The 22,605-nt window shown below is 40.3% G+C and overlaps 1 protein-coding gene across 1 annotated transcript in view; it reads right to left on the minus strand.

Annotated features, from left to right (window-relative positions):
- Nucleotides 1–10,592: 10,592 nt before the first annotated feature.
- Nucleotides 10,593–22,605, minus strand: part of CHRNA7 (cholinergic receptor nicotinic alpha 7 subunit) — a 36,729-nt gene continuing 24,716 nt past the window's right edge. Inside the window, exons 5-10 of the mRNA XM_033070595.2 lie at nucleotides 18,751–18,830; nucleotides 17,475–17,642; nucleotides 16,903–17,097; nucleotides 15,561–15,647; nucleotides 14,802–14,911; nucleotides 10,593–12,741 (exon numbers count right to left, since the gene is read on the minus strand). Coding sequence (XP_032926486.1) covers nucleotides 12,223–12,741; nucleotides 14,802–14,911; nucleotides 15,561–15,647; nucleotides 16,903–17,097; nucleotides 17,475–17,642; nucleotides 18,751–18,830 — 1,159 coding nt within the window. The 3' untranslated portion in view covers nucleotides 10,593–12,222. The remainder of the gene's footprint in view (nucleotides 12,742–14,801; nucleotides 14,912–15,560; nucleotides 15,648–16,902; nucleotides 17,098–17,474; nucleotides 17,643–18,750; nucleotides 18,831–22,605) is intronic.

Genomic DNA, 22,605 nt, shown 5'->3' on the forward strand with positions numbered 1-22,605 from the left:
CATTTCATAATAAGCTTGGTAATTCCTGGAGGAAGATTGTCTCTCTTACCTGCTGGTATCTCTTTGAGTTAATGTTTGACATCCTGTGGTTATTAAAGATCTATAATAGCATCTTAATCCTGCTCCACAACTTTTTTACAGTTGAATTTTCACCAATCCTTTTAGTAGGAGACCCTGATGCTTTCTTGGAAGGTACAAGGCCAGGTGTGCTCAGATAAGTCATGAGAAAATTCCTACAAATGATAAAATAAAGATAACCCCAAAAGCAGATTGGATCATATTGTAGCATTTACTCTGTCATTTAATTTGAAATTTATGTACTTCCTCAGCCTTCCTTCCAATTTCCTTGATAACTTCAGCACACCTTGGTAGCTGCAGCTCCAGTCGTGTCTTGTAAGGTGCTGTCTGTTGGGTTATGCAATCCTTTTGTGAGAGCTGAGAGCTGACTGAGCCATTTCAGCTATGTCAGCTCTGGGAGTGCTTCACAGATGTGAACTCCAGCAAGGACTGCTGGCAGCTGGCAGGCTTAAAAATGGAGAATGCTGCTGTAGGTACAGGCAGAATTTTACACAGGGCAGAAAAGTAATTGTTACTGTCAAAATTATATTTGTATATCTATAATACCAACTTATTCTATGCGCTAGGTAATTAATATTTTGACAAAAAACCCTGTTCTATATGTTTTAGACGTCTTCTTGATGCTAATATTTCACATGCATAGATCACAGACATTTTCAGGTTAATAACAGTGCACTTGTGCCATATTGTTCCACCCTTGTGAGGTTTCTTGCAATATGTGGTATTCCACATGGAAATGGTAAAATCCCTTCTCTCTTTTTAATGCAAAATTTGTATTTTTGCAGAGGTATTTCAAAATATCCCTAGCCTGTATCCTTTCCTGGTGGAATCGGCTGGTGTCCCAAACATTTTCATAAATGAGTACATTTCTGTTCATGCATACACCAATTTAGCTTACAGTAATAAATTAGTATCATAAAGTCAGCTATTTATAATGCAGTAGTATCTGGAAGTCAGTCAGTTATCAGTCTCTGCTAAATTTATTATACTATAGCTCTTCTCTGGAAGCAGGAGCACTCCTACTCACTTGCTCTGCCTGTAAACAATGTGCTGAGAGTCATGAGAGCTTTATATGGAGTCAAACTCAACCCCTTACTTTTGTAGGATGGTATAGACACTCAGTTTTTATCAGTACACCTACTATATTTTATTAGCATATTCTCATCAGAAATTCAAAGTGTTTTCCCAGAGATAAAGTAGGAGGTTTGATAGCCCAGCCACTGCCCTTTCACACATCGATGCCACTGACTCACTGACAGGAAGCATGAGCTAATAAATAACACCAGGAGCCATTTGCAGGTTTTCTATGAATCTGTGTGCAAATACAAGTCATGTTAGGCCATATCAGTCCATCAATAGCAGTGATGCCAAAGGAGGAAGAGCAGGTACACCAGGCTGGAGGATGAATCACTGTCATCAAAAAGAGCTTGTCTGTGCTCACTGCAGGACTGCAAAGAGGGACAGGATGAATTTCTTCCCCAAACACAAGCACTGAAAAGAACTGCTTACAAAGTGATAGCCAGTATTTCTCAGGCTTTTAGTCCCTGAGCACATCCTCCAGGAGGGACAACTAATGATGATGGAGTTGAGTGCCTGTGGGCAGGAATTAAGGGCAAGGCTAACAAGGCTGACATCCTACTGGGAGTCTGTTATTGTCCACCCAACCAGCAAGAAGAGGTGGACAATTTATTTTATGAGCAGCTGGAGAATGTTTCAGGATCACCAGCCCTTGTTCTCGTAGGTGACTTCAATTTGCCAGACGTCTGCTGGGGACTTAATACAGCAGAAAAGAAGCAGTCCAGGAAGGTTTTAGAGTGCATGGAGGACGACTTTTTGTGTCAGCTGGTGAGTGAACCCACCAGGGAAGGGATTATGATAAGGCCTGTTGTTTGCAGATAGAGATGGGCTGGTGGGAGATGTGGTGGTTGGGGGCTGCTTGGGGCACAGTGATCATGAAATTACAGAGTTCTTGATATTTGGTGATATCAGGAGGAACACCAATAGGACTTTTATACTGAACTTCCTGAGGGCAGACTTTGGCCTGTTTAGGAGACTTATCCAGAGAGTTCCTTGGGAAGCAGTCCTTAAAAACAAAGGTGTCCAGGAAAGGCAGGTGTGCTTCAAAACAGATCTTGAGGGCACAGGTACCTGTGTGCTGGAAGATGAGTCGATGAGGCAAACATCCAGCTTGGATGGGCAACAAGGTTTTGAAGGAACGTAGGAATAAAAAGAGGATGTATCATCTTTGGAAGGAGGGTCAGGTCTCTCAGGAAGTATTTAAGGGGGTTGCTAGGGCATGAAGGAAAGAAATTAGGGAGGCCAAAGCTCAGTTTGAACTTAATTTGGCAACTTTAGTAAAGGATAATAAAAAATGTTTTTACAAATACATTTATAGCAAAAGGAAGGGTAAGACCAACCTTTGTTCTGTATTGGATGAGGGGGAGAAGTTAGTAACTGCAGATGAGGAGAAGGCAGAAGTGCTTAATGCCTTCTTTGCCTCAGTCCTTAGTGGGAAGATGGCTTGTCCTCAGAACAGCTGTCCTCCTGGGATGGTAGAGGGTGTCAGGGGGCAGAATGGTCCCCCTGGTATCCAGGAGGAGGCAGTCACAGAGCTGCTGAGCTGCTTGGATGTTCATAAATCCATGGGCCCAGATGGGACCAGTCCTGGGGTGATGAGGGAGCTGGCAGATGAGCTTGCAAAGCCTCTCTCCATCATTTACCAGCAGTCCTGGCCCACTGGGGAGGTTCCAGATGACTGGAAGCTGGCCAGTGCGATGCCCATTCACGCAAAGGGTGGGAAGGAGGATCCTGGTAATTATAGGCCAGTTATCCTGACCTCAGTACCAGGTAAGGGAATGGAACAGTTTATACTGATGCCATCACACAGCACTTACAGGATGGCCAGGGTGTCAGACCCAGCCAGCACGGGTTTGGGAGGGGTAGGTCATGTTTGACCAACCTGATCTCTTTTTATGACCAAGTGACCCGCCTGGTGGATGCAGGAGGGGCTGTGGATGTTGTGTACCTGGACTTGAGCAAGGCCTTTGACACTGTCTGCCACAGCATTCCCTGGAAAAGCTGCAGCCCAGGGCTTGGACAGGAGCACTCTGTGCTGGGTTCAGAACTGGCTGGATGGCCACAGAGTGGTGCTGAACGGTGCTGCAGCCAGCTGACAATCACTAGTCATGCACCCCGGGGGTCTGTGCTGGGGCCACTTCTGTTCAATATTTTTATTGATGACATGGATGAGGGTATTGATTCTTTCATTAGTAAATTTGCAGACAACACTAAGCTGGGAGCATGGAAGGCAGGATGGCTCTGCAGGGAGACCTGGAATGTTTGGATGGATGGGCAGAGTCCAGTGGGATGAAATTTAACAAGTCCAAGTGCCAAGTCCTGCATTTTGGCCACAATACCCCCCTGCAGTGTTACAGGCTGGGATGGTGTGGCTGGACAGTGCCCAGGCAGAAAGGACCTGGGGGTGCTGATGGACAGCTGACTCAACATCAGCCAGCTGTGTGCCCTGGTGGCCAAGAAGGCCAATGGCCCCTGGCCTGGATCAGGAATGGTGTAGCCAGCAGGAGCAGGGAGGTCATTCTGCCCCTGTGCTCAGCACTGGTGAGGCCACACCTCGAGTGCTGTGTCCAGTTCTGTCCCCTCAGTTTAGGAAGGACATTGAGACGCTTTAGGACGTCCAGAGGAGGCAACGAGGCTGGGGAGGGGCTGGGAACACAAACCCTGTGAGGGGCTGGGAACACAAACCCTGTGAGGAACGGCTGAGGGAGCTGGGGTTGTTCACCCTGGAGAAAAGGAGACTCAGGGGTGACCTCATCACTCTCTACAACTCCCTGAAAGGTGGCTGTGCTCAGGTGGGGTTGGGCTCTTTCTCCAGGCAGCACTGACAGAACAAGAGGTCACAGTCTTAAGCAGCACCAAGGGAAATACGGGTTGGATATTAGGAAAAGTTTTTTATCGAAAGAGTGATCAAGTACTGGAATGGTCTGCCTGGGGAGGTGGTGGAGTCACCATCCCTGGATGTGATTAAAAAAAGACTGGATGTGGTACTCAGTGCCGTGGTTTAGTTGAGATGTTAGGGCATGGGTTGGACTTGATGATCTTGGAGGCCTCTCACAACCTTGTGATTCTGTAATTTTCTCGTTAGACGTCACATCTTTCTGTTGATGATAAAATTGAGTTATGAAAAGAGCCATCTCTGAAATGTCAAAGAATTGCTAAGTAAATGCAGCTATTTCTAAACCCTAGTGGTCTAAATAAGGTTTATATACGAAAGATGCCAAATACTGGTTTTATGCCAAAAGTTCATTGTTAATCTTGGAGAAAACATTTTTCTGTTGCTGTTATTACTCTACCTGCTGTACAAGCACATGGTACCTCCATTCTTTGGGTCTTTGGAGCTAGGGACAGGTTTTGAAGTTGCAGAAGTTGCAAAATGAAGATGTGTTTTGTATATAGTACTGGGCTAAATCTCCTGCCATTTACACTGATATAGGATTACTGTTAAAATGACAAAGCCAATGCATGGAGACACAAATCTCACTGTGTTGCTGTTGCAGTTTTATTGCTCCAAGTCCACAGGATATTTTCTAGTGCACTAGGAAAAGTGTGTGAGAAAATAAATGGGCACAGATCCAGTCAATCAGAACTGAGGCTGGACACTTCAGATGTCTGCAGTGACATTCATTATGGGTTGGCTTCTGTTAGGCACATCCATTAAATGACTGCAAAGAACAGTGAGCTTTTTTTAAAAGACAGGCTGAGTGTGCTCAGCTAAAAGCTGTGCTGGCTGTAGGAGTTTTCACTTATACCTCATTCGACCCACACAAATTGCTTCAAAATTTCAGCAAAGAGGTTGCTACCCCCATTCCATTATCAGCTGGCATAATAAAGGCCCTGGCATATTACTGCAGCTGAAACCTGCTGGAAAACTAGGAATTCCAGTATATTTTTAGCAACAGAAACCATACTGGTTTTGAGCTAACAGAGAGATTTCCTCTGCACGGATTTTTCCCAATATTTTGCAGAAGTTTATTTAAGTCTTTAAATGTTTTTGATATCAACAATTTTTTCCTGTAGGAGCAGACTTTATATGTGTGTGTAGAAATAGGGGGAGGACAGTGAGGAGTTCTCTGAGTTAGGTAAAAGGTGCTTCAAGCCATGACCAGCTCTAGACCTGCACTCTGTGTCACCAAATGAAGTGCAGTTGTCACTGAGGCACAGTATGTTAAGGACCCAGAGTGAAGCCTGGCCCTCTGTGGCTGCTGTGTCCCCAGTCCTTGTGGACCTGCCCCCTCTCAGCCCCAGATGGCACAAACAGCACAGCTGTGCTCAGCTGTGGTGGCCAAAGAGACTCTGCTGCTTTCTGGGCTTTGGGGTGCAGGTGTGGTGCTGATAACATGTCACATCTCTCTGATGATGATAGTATCAAACCTGCCTCCACTCACCCTCTGCCAGTCCTTCATGTGCCCTTTTTATCTTTCACAGTTTATTTTTAAAGGTACAATACTTTGGCTACTTGTCCTTATTTCTAATCTCTTCACTGCAGGAGCATTTCAATTATAAACAATATGGACAGTGCAAAAGCGTCAAGTATCATTAAGCAGTTACCCCTTTGCTAACTGCAAGCAGAAATATAAATGTTAATCTCAACTGCAGAGAAAGATGAAGTAGATTAACTTCCACAGATTTTAAAAGTGCTTAGCAAAGGGAGGACTACAACCACTGTGCTTATTGTGAACCTGGTTTCAGATTAGTCCAGTTCAAGGCAGGTTCTGATAGTGTTAAGAAAAGACCAGTTGAGCTGTGTATTGCAACCTGTAATTCCCAAATATTTTATATTGTTACCTCATGAAAAGAAAATAATGCTAGCTGCTAAGTAAAGACAGCATATGCTCATTGTATCCTCATACAGAGCATCATCACAAGAACCAGAACTTCCTTTCCATGCCCCAGGATGGGATGGGAGAGCCTGCTTTGCCATCTGGGAAGGGCTCCTCCACTGCCCAGGCATCTGCACCGCAGGACTGGCATGAACTTCCCACTGAGGCATCTTCCTTCTGGCACAGCTTGGCACAACATCCGATTTTTGATGACAGGTCAGAAAACTTAAGTCGAGTGTTAAACTTACACAGCTTTCTGAATCAGCCCTGTAACATTTCTTATGATCAAAATAGTCTGCTGATTAGGTTTCATGTGGCTAGAATTTGGAAGAAGGACAGTGAATGTGCTGCGCTACAAAAGCAATCTCAAACCAGAATTCTTTCATAGGAACCAAAGTTATTATTGAAATATTTCACGGCCTGTATGTAATACATGTACACTGAGATGAGATAATATTGTCTTAGGATGTTGGGCATATATCCTGCTCTGGCATGCAGATGGATTTTTTTAGCCCAAAACCAATTTAATATAAATATTTAATATTTGGCTTATTCATTTACCATGAACCAGACATACATAAATGATAACTGTGAGGTTTTTTAGATTGAATGTGGTCTTGGTCCCAGAATTTCAGACTCAATAGAAAAGATTTCTCTGCCTCATATAGGCACTGAGGCATTGAGTTATATTCTTAATTGTTTAGAGACAAAGAGATAAGCCTCTATAGACTTTATTCTCATGTACACATTTTCCAGAGTAGCATTATATCATGTTGCAATTGTTAAAATCCTGCTGGGTTTTGGTTTTGTTGGGGGTTTTTAAAGGAAAAAATAAGTAGATAGCTCAAATTATTTTGAAGTTTAAACTGTTATTCCTGTATAGCATCATTACATGGACAATGCAGCTCTGAAAACCCAGTGATTTACTTGTGATATCTTTACACAGATGCTAAGTTTTAGACTACTTCAGAATACTTTCATTTTCTGTGAATAGATTGCAGTTTTGAATGTGTTCATTGGGGCGTGAGAGATTGTTGTTTCTTTTCTCTCTATGCCATCATCTGCAAATTGCTTAATAGCATAAATCAATGTCACATAAATGCTAAGGTTTTCTCTTAAGCAGCAGGAGCAATGTAACAAGAAAAAAAGAAGATAACAGTAGAAGATTTTAATTTGTGGTTGTAGTACTGTTGAGATCCTGCTGGATTACCAAGTTAGGTTTGTTGTAATGTGGAGATTCTGTTCACAGCCTTTGAAGATTAACTGACTTTTTAAGATGAGGTTAGGCTAAGAAATCAATATTCTTGAGGTGAAATACACCCTGATACACTGAGGATTAAAACTGGGTGGCTGGTACTGTTAATGTCTATAGCCACAAGTCCCAGTGCTCTGATGGGCATTGCCACCCAGAGGGCAATGGCATTGGGTCTGCTCATGAATAAACTCCCAAACCCAGCAGCTCTGTGTGCATCTGACCCACCCAGATGCCCCAGAGCAGGAGCACACAGTGCTCTGGTTTTAATCCCCACTCACAGATGGTTTTGAGATGGAATGTGTGTGATGGGGGTCCATGGACAGTGCCAGGAGCCTGCCTGCTGTGTGTCCAGCTGAACCTGTTGGACTTGCTGAAGTCTGACAGAGAACGTGACACAGATTGTGTTGGACTTGCTGAAGTCTGACAGTAAATCTGACACAACTTGTCCTGCTCCTCAGCACTGCAGAAGGTGGGGAGCACTGGCAGAGTGAGCAGCACCAGCACGAGCCTCCCTGGAGTACCTGACATGGTGACCATGGCAGCCCTTCCCAGGCCAGCCTGGGCTCAGGAACACCTCTGGGCTTGTCCCTGTGGTGACCATGGCAGCCCTTCCCAGGGCCAGCCTGGGCTCAGGAACACCTCTGGGCTTGTCCCTGTGGTGACCATGGCAGCCCTTCCCAGGGCCAGCCTGGGCTCAGGAACACCTCTGGGCTTGTCCCTGTGGTGACCATGGCAGCCCTTCCCAGGGCCAGCCTGGGCTCGTAAACACCTCTGGGCTTGTCCCTGTGGTGACCATGGCAGCCCTTCCCAGGCCAGCCTGGGCTCAGGAACACCTCTGGGCTTGTCCCTGGGGGCTTGCAGGACTCGTGTGGTGCCCTGGATCAAACTGGTCTCAGCTGTTCCTTACTTTAGGGAAGTGTGAAGAGAATGAAGTCTTGGGTTCAGCAACCCTTGATCTTTTACTTCTGGCACATGCTTAGCAGGGTGCTGTAAAAAGAAAGGAAGCTGTTTCGGCATGTGGGCAGGACAACTCATCTCTTTGCAAGAAACTAAACTGACACATCTTTTTGCTTCTGAAGGACATCCTGCTGATTAGATATTTTTTCAATAGTAGCCAACAAACAAACTGGCAAAACCAACAATTTTTTCAGCTGGTATGGATTTGTTTTTTTCTCTCTTCTGTGTTAAACATCAAAAAATAAATTAATACTGGCATTGAGTCCAGTCCAAAATTTACATGTTATTTCAGTCCTTCTCAGTTATCTTTGATTGCTTATGTAAGACTGCAGTAATACATGTTTGGTGTGGGACTGGTTGGCAGGAGGATGCAAATTTACATTGAATTATCAAAGAACTCTGTCATCCCAGATTGATATAACCAAAGACATCTTTCTTCCTTTTATGGCCATTCATGTTTTCTGCCACTTGAGTTTTTTCCATGTTAGCAAAATGAAAAAGAATCAAAAGTCTCTTGATCTAAATCTTTTATTTGTACTGGACTGAAAAGGTATTGAGTTGCTCATATGACAATCAGTACCTGACAGATGTAACATCTCTTTCTAATGCCCTTTATGCAATGTTTCTTAATGCAAAAAAACAGTAAAACAAAGGAAAGAAAATCTGGGGCTTTGGTTTACCTTCTTGTCTTGTTAAAGAAGGTGAAGAATTTAATTGTCACAGGTGAACTGAGAATAGATACTGCAGCTCGAGAATGTAAAGATAATTTAAAGAAATCTTTAAAAAAATTCTTAAATAGTATTATCAATTCCTATATAAAATAATTTATTGTTTTAAATACTTTTTAAATAATTTATCTATATTTAAAACTAAGTTTTTAAAATTTTATGTTTGGAATCTTTTTGGCATTAACACTTAAATATTTTTTAAATATTAAAAAATCTTTTAAATATTCAATACATTTCAATATAAAAACAGAAAAAGTAATATACATTGTTCACACATAGTATTGTACATGACACCTGAGCTCTAGAGTGAGCTTTTGAATTTGTCAGGCAAGTCATAGTTTAGTCGTGGTGAACCACTTCTTATTCTCTATCTGAACTTTTATAACAGACCTTTACCATCAATATGTAGACTTTAATATTATATACACATACTGTATATAGTATTTAATTTCCATCTCTATGCCCAGAATTGTAAATAAATATTTTTTTCACAGCATTTAGATCAAAATATTCTTTAGCGCATACACAAATATATTTAAGACACACACAAGTTGACAAGAACCATACCGATTTTGCTCAGCTCAGTTACAGGAAAATTTAACTTAGAGGTGCCAAATAACATAATGGAGGAATCACTCATATTTAAAATGTATCATGAACTTATTACAAAATGTTTACAAGTTGTGTCAACAGTAGGAAATGAGGGTTCCCTTGTCCCCTTGGTGCATTTCCACTGACCCTGCCAACGATGACGGCAGTGTGGGCAGAATTGGTGTCTCACAGCCCCTCAGCAGCACCCACAGCTCTCTGACAGCTCCAGCAGCCCACTGGGACAGACTCTGGCAGCTCTCCACGTAAGGCCAAGCTCCAGTTTTTAAGGGTACACGTCTGCCACTGAAAATGAGGTTTACTGTCAAATTGTAGCTTGCCTTCTCCATCCTCCTGTATTTAGAAAGGTGATTTCCACAGATACAGTAAACGGATTTGGGTGGAAAGAGGGGGTCTCTCATGCTTCCTATACCACATGCATCATGTTCTATGAGTGCAGTAATTGTGTCCTGTTGTGCAAAGTAGTCCTCAAAACTTTTCATTTTTCTTGAAAAGCTATTCTCCAAGAGGATCCCAAAACTTTACAAAGACTAAATGGAACACTCTACATAGCTATTTAGGGATACTTGCAGCAGAAAAAATACCAATGCAAATCAACATTCTCATCAGGAAGCCTAGCCTAGAAAAATAACCCAGAAGAGGAGCACATGCCACATGATATGTGCAGTTATTCACAAATGAACAAAACTCACATTTCAGAGCTTGCACTCATAGTTTCCCATTCATATGCAATCTATAAAGTAGAAATTATTTGCAGGAATTATTACATGGCTTAATCTTAATAGTTACTCCTGAAAACATAACTTCTTCACAAGTAATTCTGACACATGGTTTCAGGATGAACTTATAAGAAGGTTTTGAATGTTTTGCTTATCTCTTTAAGTGTGAGATTCAGAATGCACCTTCAGGAAAACAGAGTTCACAAACTGAGAAATATCCTGCCTGCCTTTCACTCCTCCTGTCTATCTCAGGCACAAAGGTGCTCGTACAAGGTGTTCAGTCAGGTGAAGAGTGGTACCTGGGGTGACTCTGGGCTTGCTTTCCATGAAATTTGATTCTCCTGCTTTTAAGGGAGCAGACTCTAGAAGGAAATTATTACCTAGGGAGGATAAAAATTACAGCCACTTTATTTGGATCAATCTTAAGAGATAAACTGTGGCCTTGAGTTTATTTCACAGTAAAAACATGGTACAAAAACAGGCCTCTGTTTGTGTCTCTGAAGACCTCAGACCAAAAATTTGGATTTATAGACTAAAGGAAGCAACCAGTGCTAAACTAATCCTCTCCCACATCTTTTACCACTGGTTAGGAATACTGGGGTGCCAGTGAGGGACTAATTTTCAGCTCTTCTGTACACCCAAAGTTTCAGGTCCTGGTATTCTCAGCTCAGCCCTTTTCATTAAGACATCAAAGTGACATCAAAACTAAGCACATATTGACAAGAGAATTTCAGAACCAAAAATAACACAAAGTGCTGAACTACTAGTTTTGTCTTTGCAAAAGTCTGTCTAGACTTAGGAAAATTTGTATCTAAGTTTTTATTATCCTTTCCTTGGATGTATCTGCAATGTATATATATATATAAATATATACTTATACAGTTAATAGTTTGTATCAGAAGCAAGAAGCTTTATTATTCATTAGAACCCATCTGATGATAGACTGAGCAGAAAAGGTGCAGTTTTCTTGTAAAGACAACGTTACAGGGACTCAACAGAAGGAGTTCTATAAAAGGCTAAGCATTTAACAGATCAAACATTTAACTTTTAAATTAAAACCTTGATCTCAGGATTTAATGGGTTTTTTTTTTTGCTTTAATTCTTCATTTATGCTTCAGCCTGTACAAGACATTGAGTTACTTTTTCCACACTGGAATCCAGTTAACAGTAAAGAGACAAGTGTGGGGATTGGGGTTTTTTAAACAAGTGGTAATGAAGTCATCTTAAATCAATAGTTTTTCTTTTTTATAGTTAAAATGATTGTTAGTTGAAAGAATGCCTTTCTGGAAGGGAAAAGTAGTAAACACTGCAACAATTACTGTGAAGCCTGTTTTAAAATTCAAGCCAGATTTCTAGGTCAAATCCAGAAAGATATGAAGGACAAGTTATGTGGTGTCCTCTGAACTTTCAGGTTTCTGGTGTCTCAGACAAATTCAAAATCCTGAAAGTCATTTATGTTGTATGCAAAGTGGAGGGAGACACAGGGCATGAGTGAGGAGCTGAAGTGCTACATAAGACATTTCTCCCTTTTCTCTGTTTGAGCAGCCATTTGGATTTAATCCTCTCCTGAACATGTTTACAATCACTCATTCAAATAGGTAAGATGGACTGTACTATCCTTTATAACAAAGTCTGGAAAAAGTGCCATTTCTGGCACTACCTACCTCTTACTTTGGAACAGCCAGTTGGAACATGTGTAAGAGGTGGTGGTACAATACCTGTCATTCTGAAGGGACTTGCAGCCCCTTGGCATTTTCCACAAAAGAGCGCTCAGAGGAGCTACACAGACACAGCCCAGAGAGAAACTCTTGGCTTCCCTTCTGAAATGGTGCCATTCTTCCAAAAGGAACTCAGGAACGGAGGGAGGGCAAAAGAAAGCAGACAATGAGAAGCATTATACTCATTAAAAACAAGCAATCAAAAGACCCCACATCCTTATTTGCTACATACCAATCAGAGAAGCAGGTTTTAGTTAGGACTTAAGCAAAATCTTTAGACACAGCCTCTACAAAGTTTGGTGCTGACATTAAAATACCAATTGTACAAATGATTGTGAAAACTGAAAAGGCCATCAAGCAGAGCCGATCCACTACAGAGGCTGCAAATTTCCATTCATTGCAAATGGCTTCCTCTTCATCCTGGTCTCTGAATCGGTTTGCAATGTACCTGACCTCTTCCAAAATCTTAGCCAAATCTGGGTCACCTTCGGAGGGGTGGCCGCTGTGCAGCAGGTTCTCTTCATCTGTTGGTGAGCAGGTCATCCTGCCACAGATGACGCCGGAATCAGTGGTGGGTGTGCAGTGAACCCCTTCCAGCCCCCTGAAGCCAATGTAGAGCATGTTCCCATTGCTGGACTGCTGGCCACTCACAGTGTTCATCTCCACACTGGACAGGCTGCAGCGACGCTGTTTATGTTGGCAGGCGGGACGCACTTTATCTTCTCCTGGTCTTTTCATCCTCAGAAACCAAGCACACCAGTTCAGAAGGATGATCCTTGTCTGAAAGAAAATTTTGGAGAATAAGCATCTCTTCACACAGCCACCGTGTCTGGTGCTGCTGGTATTCAGGCAGCTGGGAGGACTGGTCCATGGTCTCTGCTTAGCCTGCACCACATTCTAGAAAATGTCCTGGAGTTTTCCAGTGGATTAATTTACCAATCACTGGGGTTCTTTTCTTATTCTAGCAGTAATATTGATTGATTCCTCAGGCTGACTATCAGCACTGGGACTCCCCCCTCCCCTGATGGAAGTGTCCATAGTTTTAATTCTTCCCAACACTTGAACAGCAACATGGCAGCCTTTTCCAGCTTTACTAAAAACCACGGACAAGACAAAACCAAACCAATCTCTTACTGAAGAAGAGTTACTTTTTAATAGTCTTAATAACACCGCTTTGAATGTCAGTCAATAAAGTTACAATTCTTTTTCTCTTACTTGTGTTCTAATATTAAATCCACATCCATTACTGTTTGGGTGGGGCTGGACCGGAGATTTTGGACTGGGCCGGACCACCAAGTCTAAAATGTTACAGCTCTTTTCCTATTGTTTTCACAACAACTGGTTGCAGATTTTAGAAAAGAGATCTGGATATTAAATGAAGAAAATATGGAAAAATTACTTTGATTTTAAAAAAACTACTTTGCAGATTTAATGCGTGTGTATCATTTTGCTGTCTTCCGCATTGCCTTAATCCAGCCCTACAGAAAGTGAAGGAAAGCCAGAGACTGTTCCACTTCAAATGAAAGCTCCTGTGATTACTTAAATCAGATTTTAAGAGCTCATTCCAGCATTAATTTTTCAGAGTTCTAATGAAATATTATTGCATCATATAATATGCAAACCTTTTCCTGTAATCAATATTAGATTTGGTCCATTTGTTCTGACTCTGGATTGTTACTCAGAGTAGATGTTATATCCATGCAAATATCCCAGCCAGAGACAGATCTTGCCCTATTACTTGTTTTACACTATCAAGCTTCACCAAGAAGGATAATATTCTGTTAACCAAGGGTCTGATCCAAAATACACCAGTGTCCAAATAAAAATGTTGGTTGGACTAAAGCTTCTCAACACTACAGCTCACTCCTCAACCTCAAGTACTCTGTTTTCTGAGGATGTTTGGCTCAGTATTAAACACTGTCCCCTTTAGGTCATCAAACAGAAGTCTAAAGGGATCTACCTTTTATTCTCTTCACTGAAATTTATTTTAAAGTCACCACCCCAGAACAAGCCAGGGAATATCTCATTATCTCTTGTCCTCAGGGCACTGCTGTATGCACATTCTTTCCAGCTAGTAAGGACAGTAATAACTCATTGTTCTAGAGAGAAAAAAGAAGAAAGTCTTCCATCTTCAGAAAGGCCTGATGCTGCCGTGAGCTGGGTGAAGTCGAAGGAGAGGACATTTAGCTGATGACAGCAGTGTAGTTATCTAGTATCAGCACAGTGTTCTCTGTAAAACCCACCCCTCACAGAAAGACATTATTTTAAAAGTCTTATGTGCTTAGAAAAAATACTTTAATTCATTGGACTTTACAGATGCTCTTGAACAGAGATATAAAGATAAGGATTTTCAGAGCAAATTCCATTTCAAGAGCCATCTTTAACAGATGCTTTTTAGGTTGTGGATGTTTGTGTTTGGGCAGCAGCTAAGTGTGTAGCAGCTGCACAGCTGCACCTCGAGAGTAGTGTATTTCATGCATTTATCATCTCCACTAGCACCTTACTCTATTCTTCTACCTAGTTCACTTCTAACATCAGAAGCTTATTTGAAGATCACCTTCATTTATATATTTAGGTTTTAACAAAATCCTGAGTTGCATGTAGCTGGTTTGAAGGACATGAGAAGTTAGTGGATTCATTCTCTCTTGCACGCAAACATTTTCTAAGAAACCAACCACATGGAACATACCTGGACACCTCATTCCTGGTGAAACTGCTTTTCCAAACAAAATGTCTGGGAAGGATTTATATTTTTAACAGTAGGAGGAAATCATGGGCCACTACCTACTCAATCCCATCCCTGAGCTGGACATTCATGCAATGGAAAAATCAAGCCTTACCCATTTGGGCATTTTTCCTCCATCTGGATCATGATGGTGGTATTGTAGAACAATAACGGTGACAACAACAGAAAGACCAACAATAATCATAGTGCTGGCAAAGTACTGAGCTGCAAAATAATGAAATAATTATAGGAACATACTTTGCCTGATATAGCTTTAATAAAGGCTGTATATATGCATTCATAGCATTTAGTTCTTTTTCCAGTGTAGTGCTGCTCTAGGTGCTTTTTAAAGATTTCTCAACAGCACAAAGATCAGACATGATTTTGAGGGTATAACCAGTGTCTAGCTGTTGTTCTTGTGCAACTGAGCACCTGCCTTTTCTAAGAAACCTTGACACAGGCTGCCTTCCAATTTTCTTTCAGCATTATTATATAAACTGACTAGTACTTGTTTTGAAAAGTTTCTCTTTTTGTTTGAACAGTTACAGTGGGAAGATTTAATTATGTTTAGCTCATGTATTCAAATTTCTTAATTGGAATTAGGAATACAGAACACAATCTGGCCAATTGTGTCAAAACTGGAACAAATTTTTCTATGGAAAAATGATTCTCTTATGCTTCCCCCAAATACACATAGGTTTTCTATTTCATTCAGAGCAGAGAGCACCCATCAGAGTCTCTCAACAACTGGCAATATTTTTCTAATTCAATTGCAGTCATCCATTGTACAGCTGGTGATTTGCCTTAATGCTGGCCTTTGTGCAAAGTCACTGCACCTTGTTTGCTAAAGAAATCCAAGTGACTAAAAGCTTACCAATTAAGGGCACAGAGTCAGAGGTTGCTGGCATAATTTCAGCCACAAGGAGCATGAAGACAGTGAGAGACAATAAAACTGTTATACCTGAAAAATAAAGTATGAAATCATATCACTAGCTTGTAATTGCAACAGGGAGAGAAACAAAATGAATCTGAAGGAGAGCTCTCTGCAAGATGCAATCCCACTGTAACCCTGCCCCAGCACGTTAGGGATGCTCCTGTCCTTCCTGGTACTGCCTCAAGTTCAGGGCAGCAGTGCTGCCAAACCAGTAGCAATGCTTGCACAGACATGGATATTTTTAGATCCTTGTAATGGTCCAACTTTTATCATCATTTGCTAATTAGCTGAGGCAAATCAAAGCAATTCTTGCACTGTATTAGCTTTAGAAACATGGTGTGAGTCTGAGTATTTGAGCATGTGGCACTTGATTAATTGTCATGGAAGCTACAGGTGGTGTAATACATAAATCTCCTCATAAAAATCCAAAGCAGATTTGCTGCCTTGGACATTCTTTGGTATCCTTTGATATTAGTGTTGGGTTCTGCAGGGAATTATGCCCAAGCAGTATTGACTGTTGATTTCTGGAGTTCGACTTCTGTTGCTCAATAATGAGTTCCCATCTTTCTGGAAAAATACTTTACTATCTTTTCAGAACTAGACTTAAACAATAAAGAGTCATTGTCAGGTGGGAAAGGATTAAGGAACAAAGAATTCATCTCCAAATATGGTGAAGCACAACTTAATTAAGGAGGTCATTACTCCTCAATTAAACCATATTCTGGATAAATGTCGATTTTTCTACCTTTGAACAGCAATGTTTACTTAGTAGAAGTCAGTCATTTGAATTTTGCATGGGACAAAAGGTTTCTTTACATAGTTAAACACCATCTTAAAGATCAAGTACTCAAAATCAGATTTGTTTCACAAACCATTGCTTAAGTTAAAATTTACTACGAAAAGTGAAATAGAACAATTAGGATCAATCTTTCTGAGAATCAGTCTTTCTGAGAAGGCACCATAGGTTCTTAATACAACTCAATATTAAAAGGAAGCATTAAGAAGAATTCAGTGTTAAAGTGTTCAAATAATGTAGTTGTAAACTTAAACTTTACCTAATGAATGTGAGATTCTAAAAATAAATGTCAAAAAATGAAAGCTTTCTTCTTAAGGAAGGTGCTCAGGAATTGTCTATGCCTCAGCTGGTTCAGCATCAAACACTAAAAAGAGCCACAACAGGACACACAACTATTCCTCCTGACTATGACTGTTTTAAAAGAAACTTTAAAAAGACAACTTATTTTGGTTTAGTCATATTTACAATATCCTATTAATGCTTTACCTAGTGAGATCTTTTCTCCTGAGTCTGCTGGAAGCAGGAAAACCAACAAGGCAAGTGCAGATATCAGGACACAAGGAATGAGGAGATTGAGCCCATAGTAAAGAGTCCTACGTCTCATAGTAACTGTGAAGGTTACATCTGGGTAGGGTTCTTTACAACATTCATAAAAGCTCTCAGTTCTCTTCCCAGGAACTCCTGTGTAGGAGAAAAGAGGAAGAAAACCAGAAATTAATGTGAATAAATATATATTATATAGTGTTTCTTTTTTAAAAGGATAAATGTAGTTTTCCAGGTTTTACTACAGGTAAAACTACTTAAGCTTAATTCCCACTCTTTCTCAGATGGTAAAGGAAAATCAGATAAAAGATACTTACAGAAGTTAAGCAGCAAATGTCTTTTTTTTTTTTTAATGTTGATTTGCATCTGAGATCTGTTCTCAAGGGTTTCAAATGCCACTGGCTAGGTCATTTATTAATTTAATTGCTGTCTTCATTCCCAGTTGATACTCCATCCATTTCAGCAATAGAGAAAAGGCTGAAGTTCACAATGTAAATAAGGAATTGAGAGCTTACCTACTAAATCCCACTCTCCATTTGAAATATAGCCAGATATATCTGCTTCTTGCATTTGTAGGTCCAAGGACCAGCCTCCATAAGTCCAGGATCCAAACTTCAGGTTACATTTCTGAACATCAAATGGAAACCAGCGCACATCTATGTAGCATGAGCTCTTAAATATGCCTAGGTGAGATTTTAAACAAGAACACTTAATTTAAATGCTTGTTCCACATAATTTCAAGTAGATTTTGTAACCAGAACCTGTTCTACATTGTGTCTTCTGTTTTTCATCTATAAAACATATTTCATCTCTGTCCTTCTTGACATGTAAAGAGCCGAAGTCAGTCATAAAGAAGGTAAAGAATTGTACCATTAATGTATTGATGTTATTAACTATTTTTAAAGACACTCTTTAATTTTGGCACATAGCGGAAGAATATTCAGAGAACTCAGATTTCTAAATACAGTATTTCAGGAAGAAATGAAGCAGAATATGTAATCTGTTTCTATTTCTTTTACTGACTGAAGTAAGAAATCTGGAAATGTAAGAAATCCTGAAATATTTATTTGCTGTTTTACTAGATTTATATGATCTTGATTTACTCAGGAAAGCTAGCTTCTTCTTTTGCACTTGTTGAGTCAGACCCTGTCCTTCAGCAGCTTTCAGAACTGAATTGAAAACCCCACCAAATGGAACATCTTAAGAGAGCATCTTAAATCAAAAAACAAACCCCTGAAACCCTCTGGATATCTTAGGCAGAAAACCTAATTTGTCTGAAAAGAATTGGCTCTTCTGCTGTTGTTTATAAAATTCAGATGCTAGGAAGAGTTAATCATAATGATTATGCTAATTGAGTTGGGGAAGAGCAACAGTGCTCTACTGCTATATATCCAGACAAAAATTGTTTTGATAATTTCAAACAGAAATGCATCCAAGATGTTACTAAGCATCTTACTGTAAAGTTAAGATATTAATAAAAGAAACACTAAAGTAATGAAATAAAAATTTATTGAGGCATTACCATGACTTTAATAAACAACATCTTTTTATAGTAAGGACTTCCAAACTTCTGAAATTGCACATTATGACAGAAGATTTTCCATAATTGTAATAAAACTTGTATGATGGTTTTCATGCAAAGGTGCTGATCATATAACCATTATGCATCTAGACTTACATCTATCAAATGATGCTAGCTAAACAAAAAAAATGTATGAGAATTTATGGCAAATTTGAAAGCACACCATACACAAGTAATCTATCAAAATTTATGACATGCAAACAGCCTACCTGGTGGGAGGTATTGGCAATGTCCAGAAGAATTGACTAAAACATTAGTGTGAAAAGTAGCATCAAATCTTTCATCAGCACTAGAACAGTGGAAAAACAAAATAGGTTATTTGCTCTTTGACTGGTTGAAGAATGTCTGAGACAAATCTGTTCTCATAAAAGGATTATGTCACCTCAAAAACCTGACAGGTTTTTTCCTGCCATCAGTTTTCTGTGGCCTCAGAGTAACTCGCCTGATACTTCTGGGTTTGCTCTTGATTAAGAACCATAAGTGAAGGTCAGCAACCTCATTCTTGCTGCTCACCTGCCCACTAGATTCATTATAGTGCCTTGGCTCTATTGATTTCCTTTTGGAAAGTAAGCACTTTTTAAAAACTTCTCAAGCAAGTGCAGGGAAATCTGTTCTCTTGCTGCGTTAGCAGCAGCTAATGAATACTGAGATGGATACTCCAGTGTCTGTGCCTCTTTGCATGGGTGAGCATTATTACTACATCACACATATGACCCTGTAATGCAGCTCCAGCCCTCACCATCCACCTCAGAAGCCACAGACTGTGTTCAGACAAGAAAAAGAAGCAGCCCTCTTTGAGGTGTGCCCAGCACTGCCCTGGTGTGCTCTCCTTACAAGTCTCTAGAAAAAGAATCATAATGTCATTTGGAGAGTGCTCCAAATTATGAATTGGCATCTTCTGCCAAGGAATATCTCAACTCTGTCTGGCACTTTGTCCCAGGAATTTACCAGGCATTAACATTTTAAGGACTCCTATATGGCAAACACAGTGAGACTCAGGCCTCTGTGCTTGTTGTAGTCTCAAGCTGTCACCTTGTGGGTGGGTGGCACAGGAGGCAGAGGCAGCTGCACTGGGCAGGGCAGAGCAGCCACACAAGCCTCAGGGTCCTGCAGCAATCTGGACTTTCAATACCTGTGCATCTCCACATGGATTGGAACACTGCAAGTCTCTAATGTCTCTTGGCCTATTAGCGGTTTAGCATCTCGTAATTTTCTAATCACCTTTTAAGACATCACCAGATAAACAGAGTAAAAATCTGAGATGGTCATAAAGTGAAATATTCATAACTCTAGCAGAAAATCAAGTATACTAAAAGGTGTTTCTTAGCAGGAAAAAACCCTTATTGAAATATTCTTTTTTTGAAAAGAGGAATTTAATATTTGATCTATTCTGATGCAAACTTTGCGTCTCAGAAATTAAAATAAAGCAACTGTTATTTTAGACATTTTTAATTTGCATTTTTAAATTTGCATTTTATTTTCCCGCTATGCATTTGAAGAATTTACATTTTAAAAAATATCTGGGCTGGTTTGTGAAATTTCCAGACAAGAACAATCAAAATCCAGATAATTACTTGCCCATCTGGAATTGCACTTCTTCCTGTGGTGAGCAGAAGGCTCACAAGTGTTGAAAATACTTGCAAGTATTTAATTTGAACTTTGAAGAGAGGCAGAGAAATCTCAGTGTTGTGTTTGTATGCTGCCTGATTCCAGCACACTGAAAGGAAAAGGCAGCTCAGGAACAGTGGGAGCCACTCCTGCAGCTTCACAGCTCATGGCTGGATTCTCCCTGTTTGTGTTGCAGCTCTTCTTCCAGCTGCAGCTCTAATTCTTCTCCCTCCACATCTTGGCTGCCTGTTTTTGTGATATTTGTAAGAAACTGGTGCTGCAAAATTCTCTACTGATTGCACAGCCAAATTTGGTAGAGGCTACTGGGGAGAGAGGCAGCAAGATCACATTCACACATTTGTGCATGCACAGGGTGCATGGTTCTCATTTCCTTAGGAAATCAGACCTAAAGTCCTCCAACAACATTCTGTATTAGACAAATAATTGCTTTGACTTGAAATTAATAAGGGTTAGATGATGGAATTCAAATAAGTAGTCAAATTTAGGATGTAAAATTATCCATGCCACACACAAATCACTTGTTAAGTGGAAATTAATGACTCCTGGGCTAGGTTCTGTTCTCCTCCTCTGGAGTGGAGGGCAGTTAAACACCAGGGAGCTGATTCTAAGACCTTGCTGCTGTTTCTGGTAATTGGCAAAAAGAGAATTTCCCAAGAACACAGATTATCAAGGAACCTTGATTTCATTGCCTCATGACTTTGCCTTTCATAGGAACATTCGTAAAAGAATACCCAGTGGTAGCCAGATTCACATATGAATTTTTTTTTTTTTTGCTGAAAAAGGAGTGTCTGTTTTTCTATGCTGTGCTTCTAATCATTTTTTGAAATGCACTGCTTCTGTTGGGAATGCACTAAGTAGCTTGAAGAGACTGGACTGCAATGTAATGATAGAAAACCATTTCTGCTACATTTCCTCTTCAGGATATAACCACTTGAAAGCAGATATTGATTACAGAACATTGAGATGACAAAGCTGTACCTAGCAGATAGAATCCCACTGGGACCTGACCTCATGCTTATAAAACTGGAAAAATGAAACTGCTAAAATGAGATGTACTTTCCAGAATTTCTGTTATTCCATCAAGTACTGAATACCATGTAGCCATTTGGAAAATAATTCCACCGGAAATGAGCACTTTTAATAAGTGTAGTTAAAAGTGGAAGACAATCCACATGACACTAACACAGTCAATCCTGGAATTTGTACAAAGGCCTAGATTTTCTTTCCTCACAAAAACTACACATAGACTGGTCCTGCTCTCCCCACACAATAGACTGGATGTAAAATTTAATACAGCTGCCACAATTTCTCTGTACTAGGCTGCAGAAAGATGTGTAAGAACTCAAGACATAGTGAAACATGCATTCATTAAAATGGAAAGTGAATTTATGGTTCATTAATTTCCCTGTAACTGCAGATGCATGTCCCTAGTGAAGCATAGGAATTGAAAGTATCTATCTCAAAATGGCATGTCACTAGAAGGGAACATCATAATATTCCTTCAATGTAATTTCATACAGGAATAAGAATTTATTTTAAATAGCTTTGCTCACTGACTAAACTCTGCATAAGATTTTTGGATTGAATATGTGTTTGTAACAGAGAAACTGTAGAATAATTATTTCATGACTGAGTCATAGTTAACAATCTGAAGATTTGAAAACCTGTATTAACAGAAAAATTGTGGTTTCAGTTTTCCAGGTTATTGTGACCCTTCTCATTATATCAACCACTCCAGCTACAGCTAGCATGCATATATTAATATCTCTAATTTCTAAAATATTACCCTTTCATTTTGGATATACTTAAATACTGAAGCCTAAATCATCAGGCACATTGCAAATATCAGGTGTGTGATACATAAGAGGAAGAATATTGTCATACTCAGTTTTTGGAAATCACTAAATTGCTGTTGTAGAGTATCAGTTTTATGGTATACAGAATGTGTCATTCATCAGGACAATGGAAAGGAAGGTGTCATTTGTCAGATTCTCCCAAGAACACTGTCATCTATGGAATCAAGGTAGCTAGAGATAACTGCTCAAGAAAACAAATTTGCATTGGAAACTACATTAACATTAATGTTTCAAAAAATACCAGTCTCAGGTATCAGGCTGCTCCATTTTGTGTAGAGAGCGTTTGAAGGAGTTTTTTAGGCTGGCTTGCCATGCTTCAATCAAAAGCGAGTGGTGACCTTGCCAAGCAGTTACCCTGAGTATGAACTGAGCTCAGAGCACTGAGTGTCAGCTGCACCTCTGGGACAAGCACTGCCACAGTGGCCCTGGAGAAGCACCCAGAGCCTGGCAAACGCTGCCACTGGTGCTGCTATCCCATGACTGCAGGGCAACAGCCCCTGTGACTGCAGCACTGAACATAAAGGTGCTCACCAAAAGGCAAAGGGCAGCACAGCTGCAGCTGACATTGGGAACGGCTGT

Source organism: Catharus ustulatus, chromosome 12 (genome assembly GCF_009819885.2).
Source record: "Catharus ustulatus isolate bCatUst1 chromosome 12, bCatUst1.pri.v2, whole genome shotgun sequence".
NCBI classification, from domain to species: domain Eukaryota; kingdom Metazoa; phylum Chordata; class Aves; order Passeriformes; family Turdidae; genus Catharus; species Catharus ustulatus.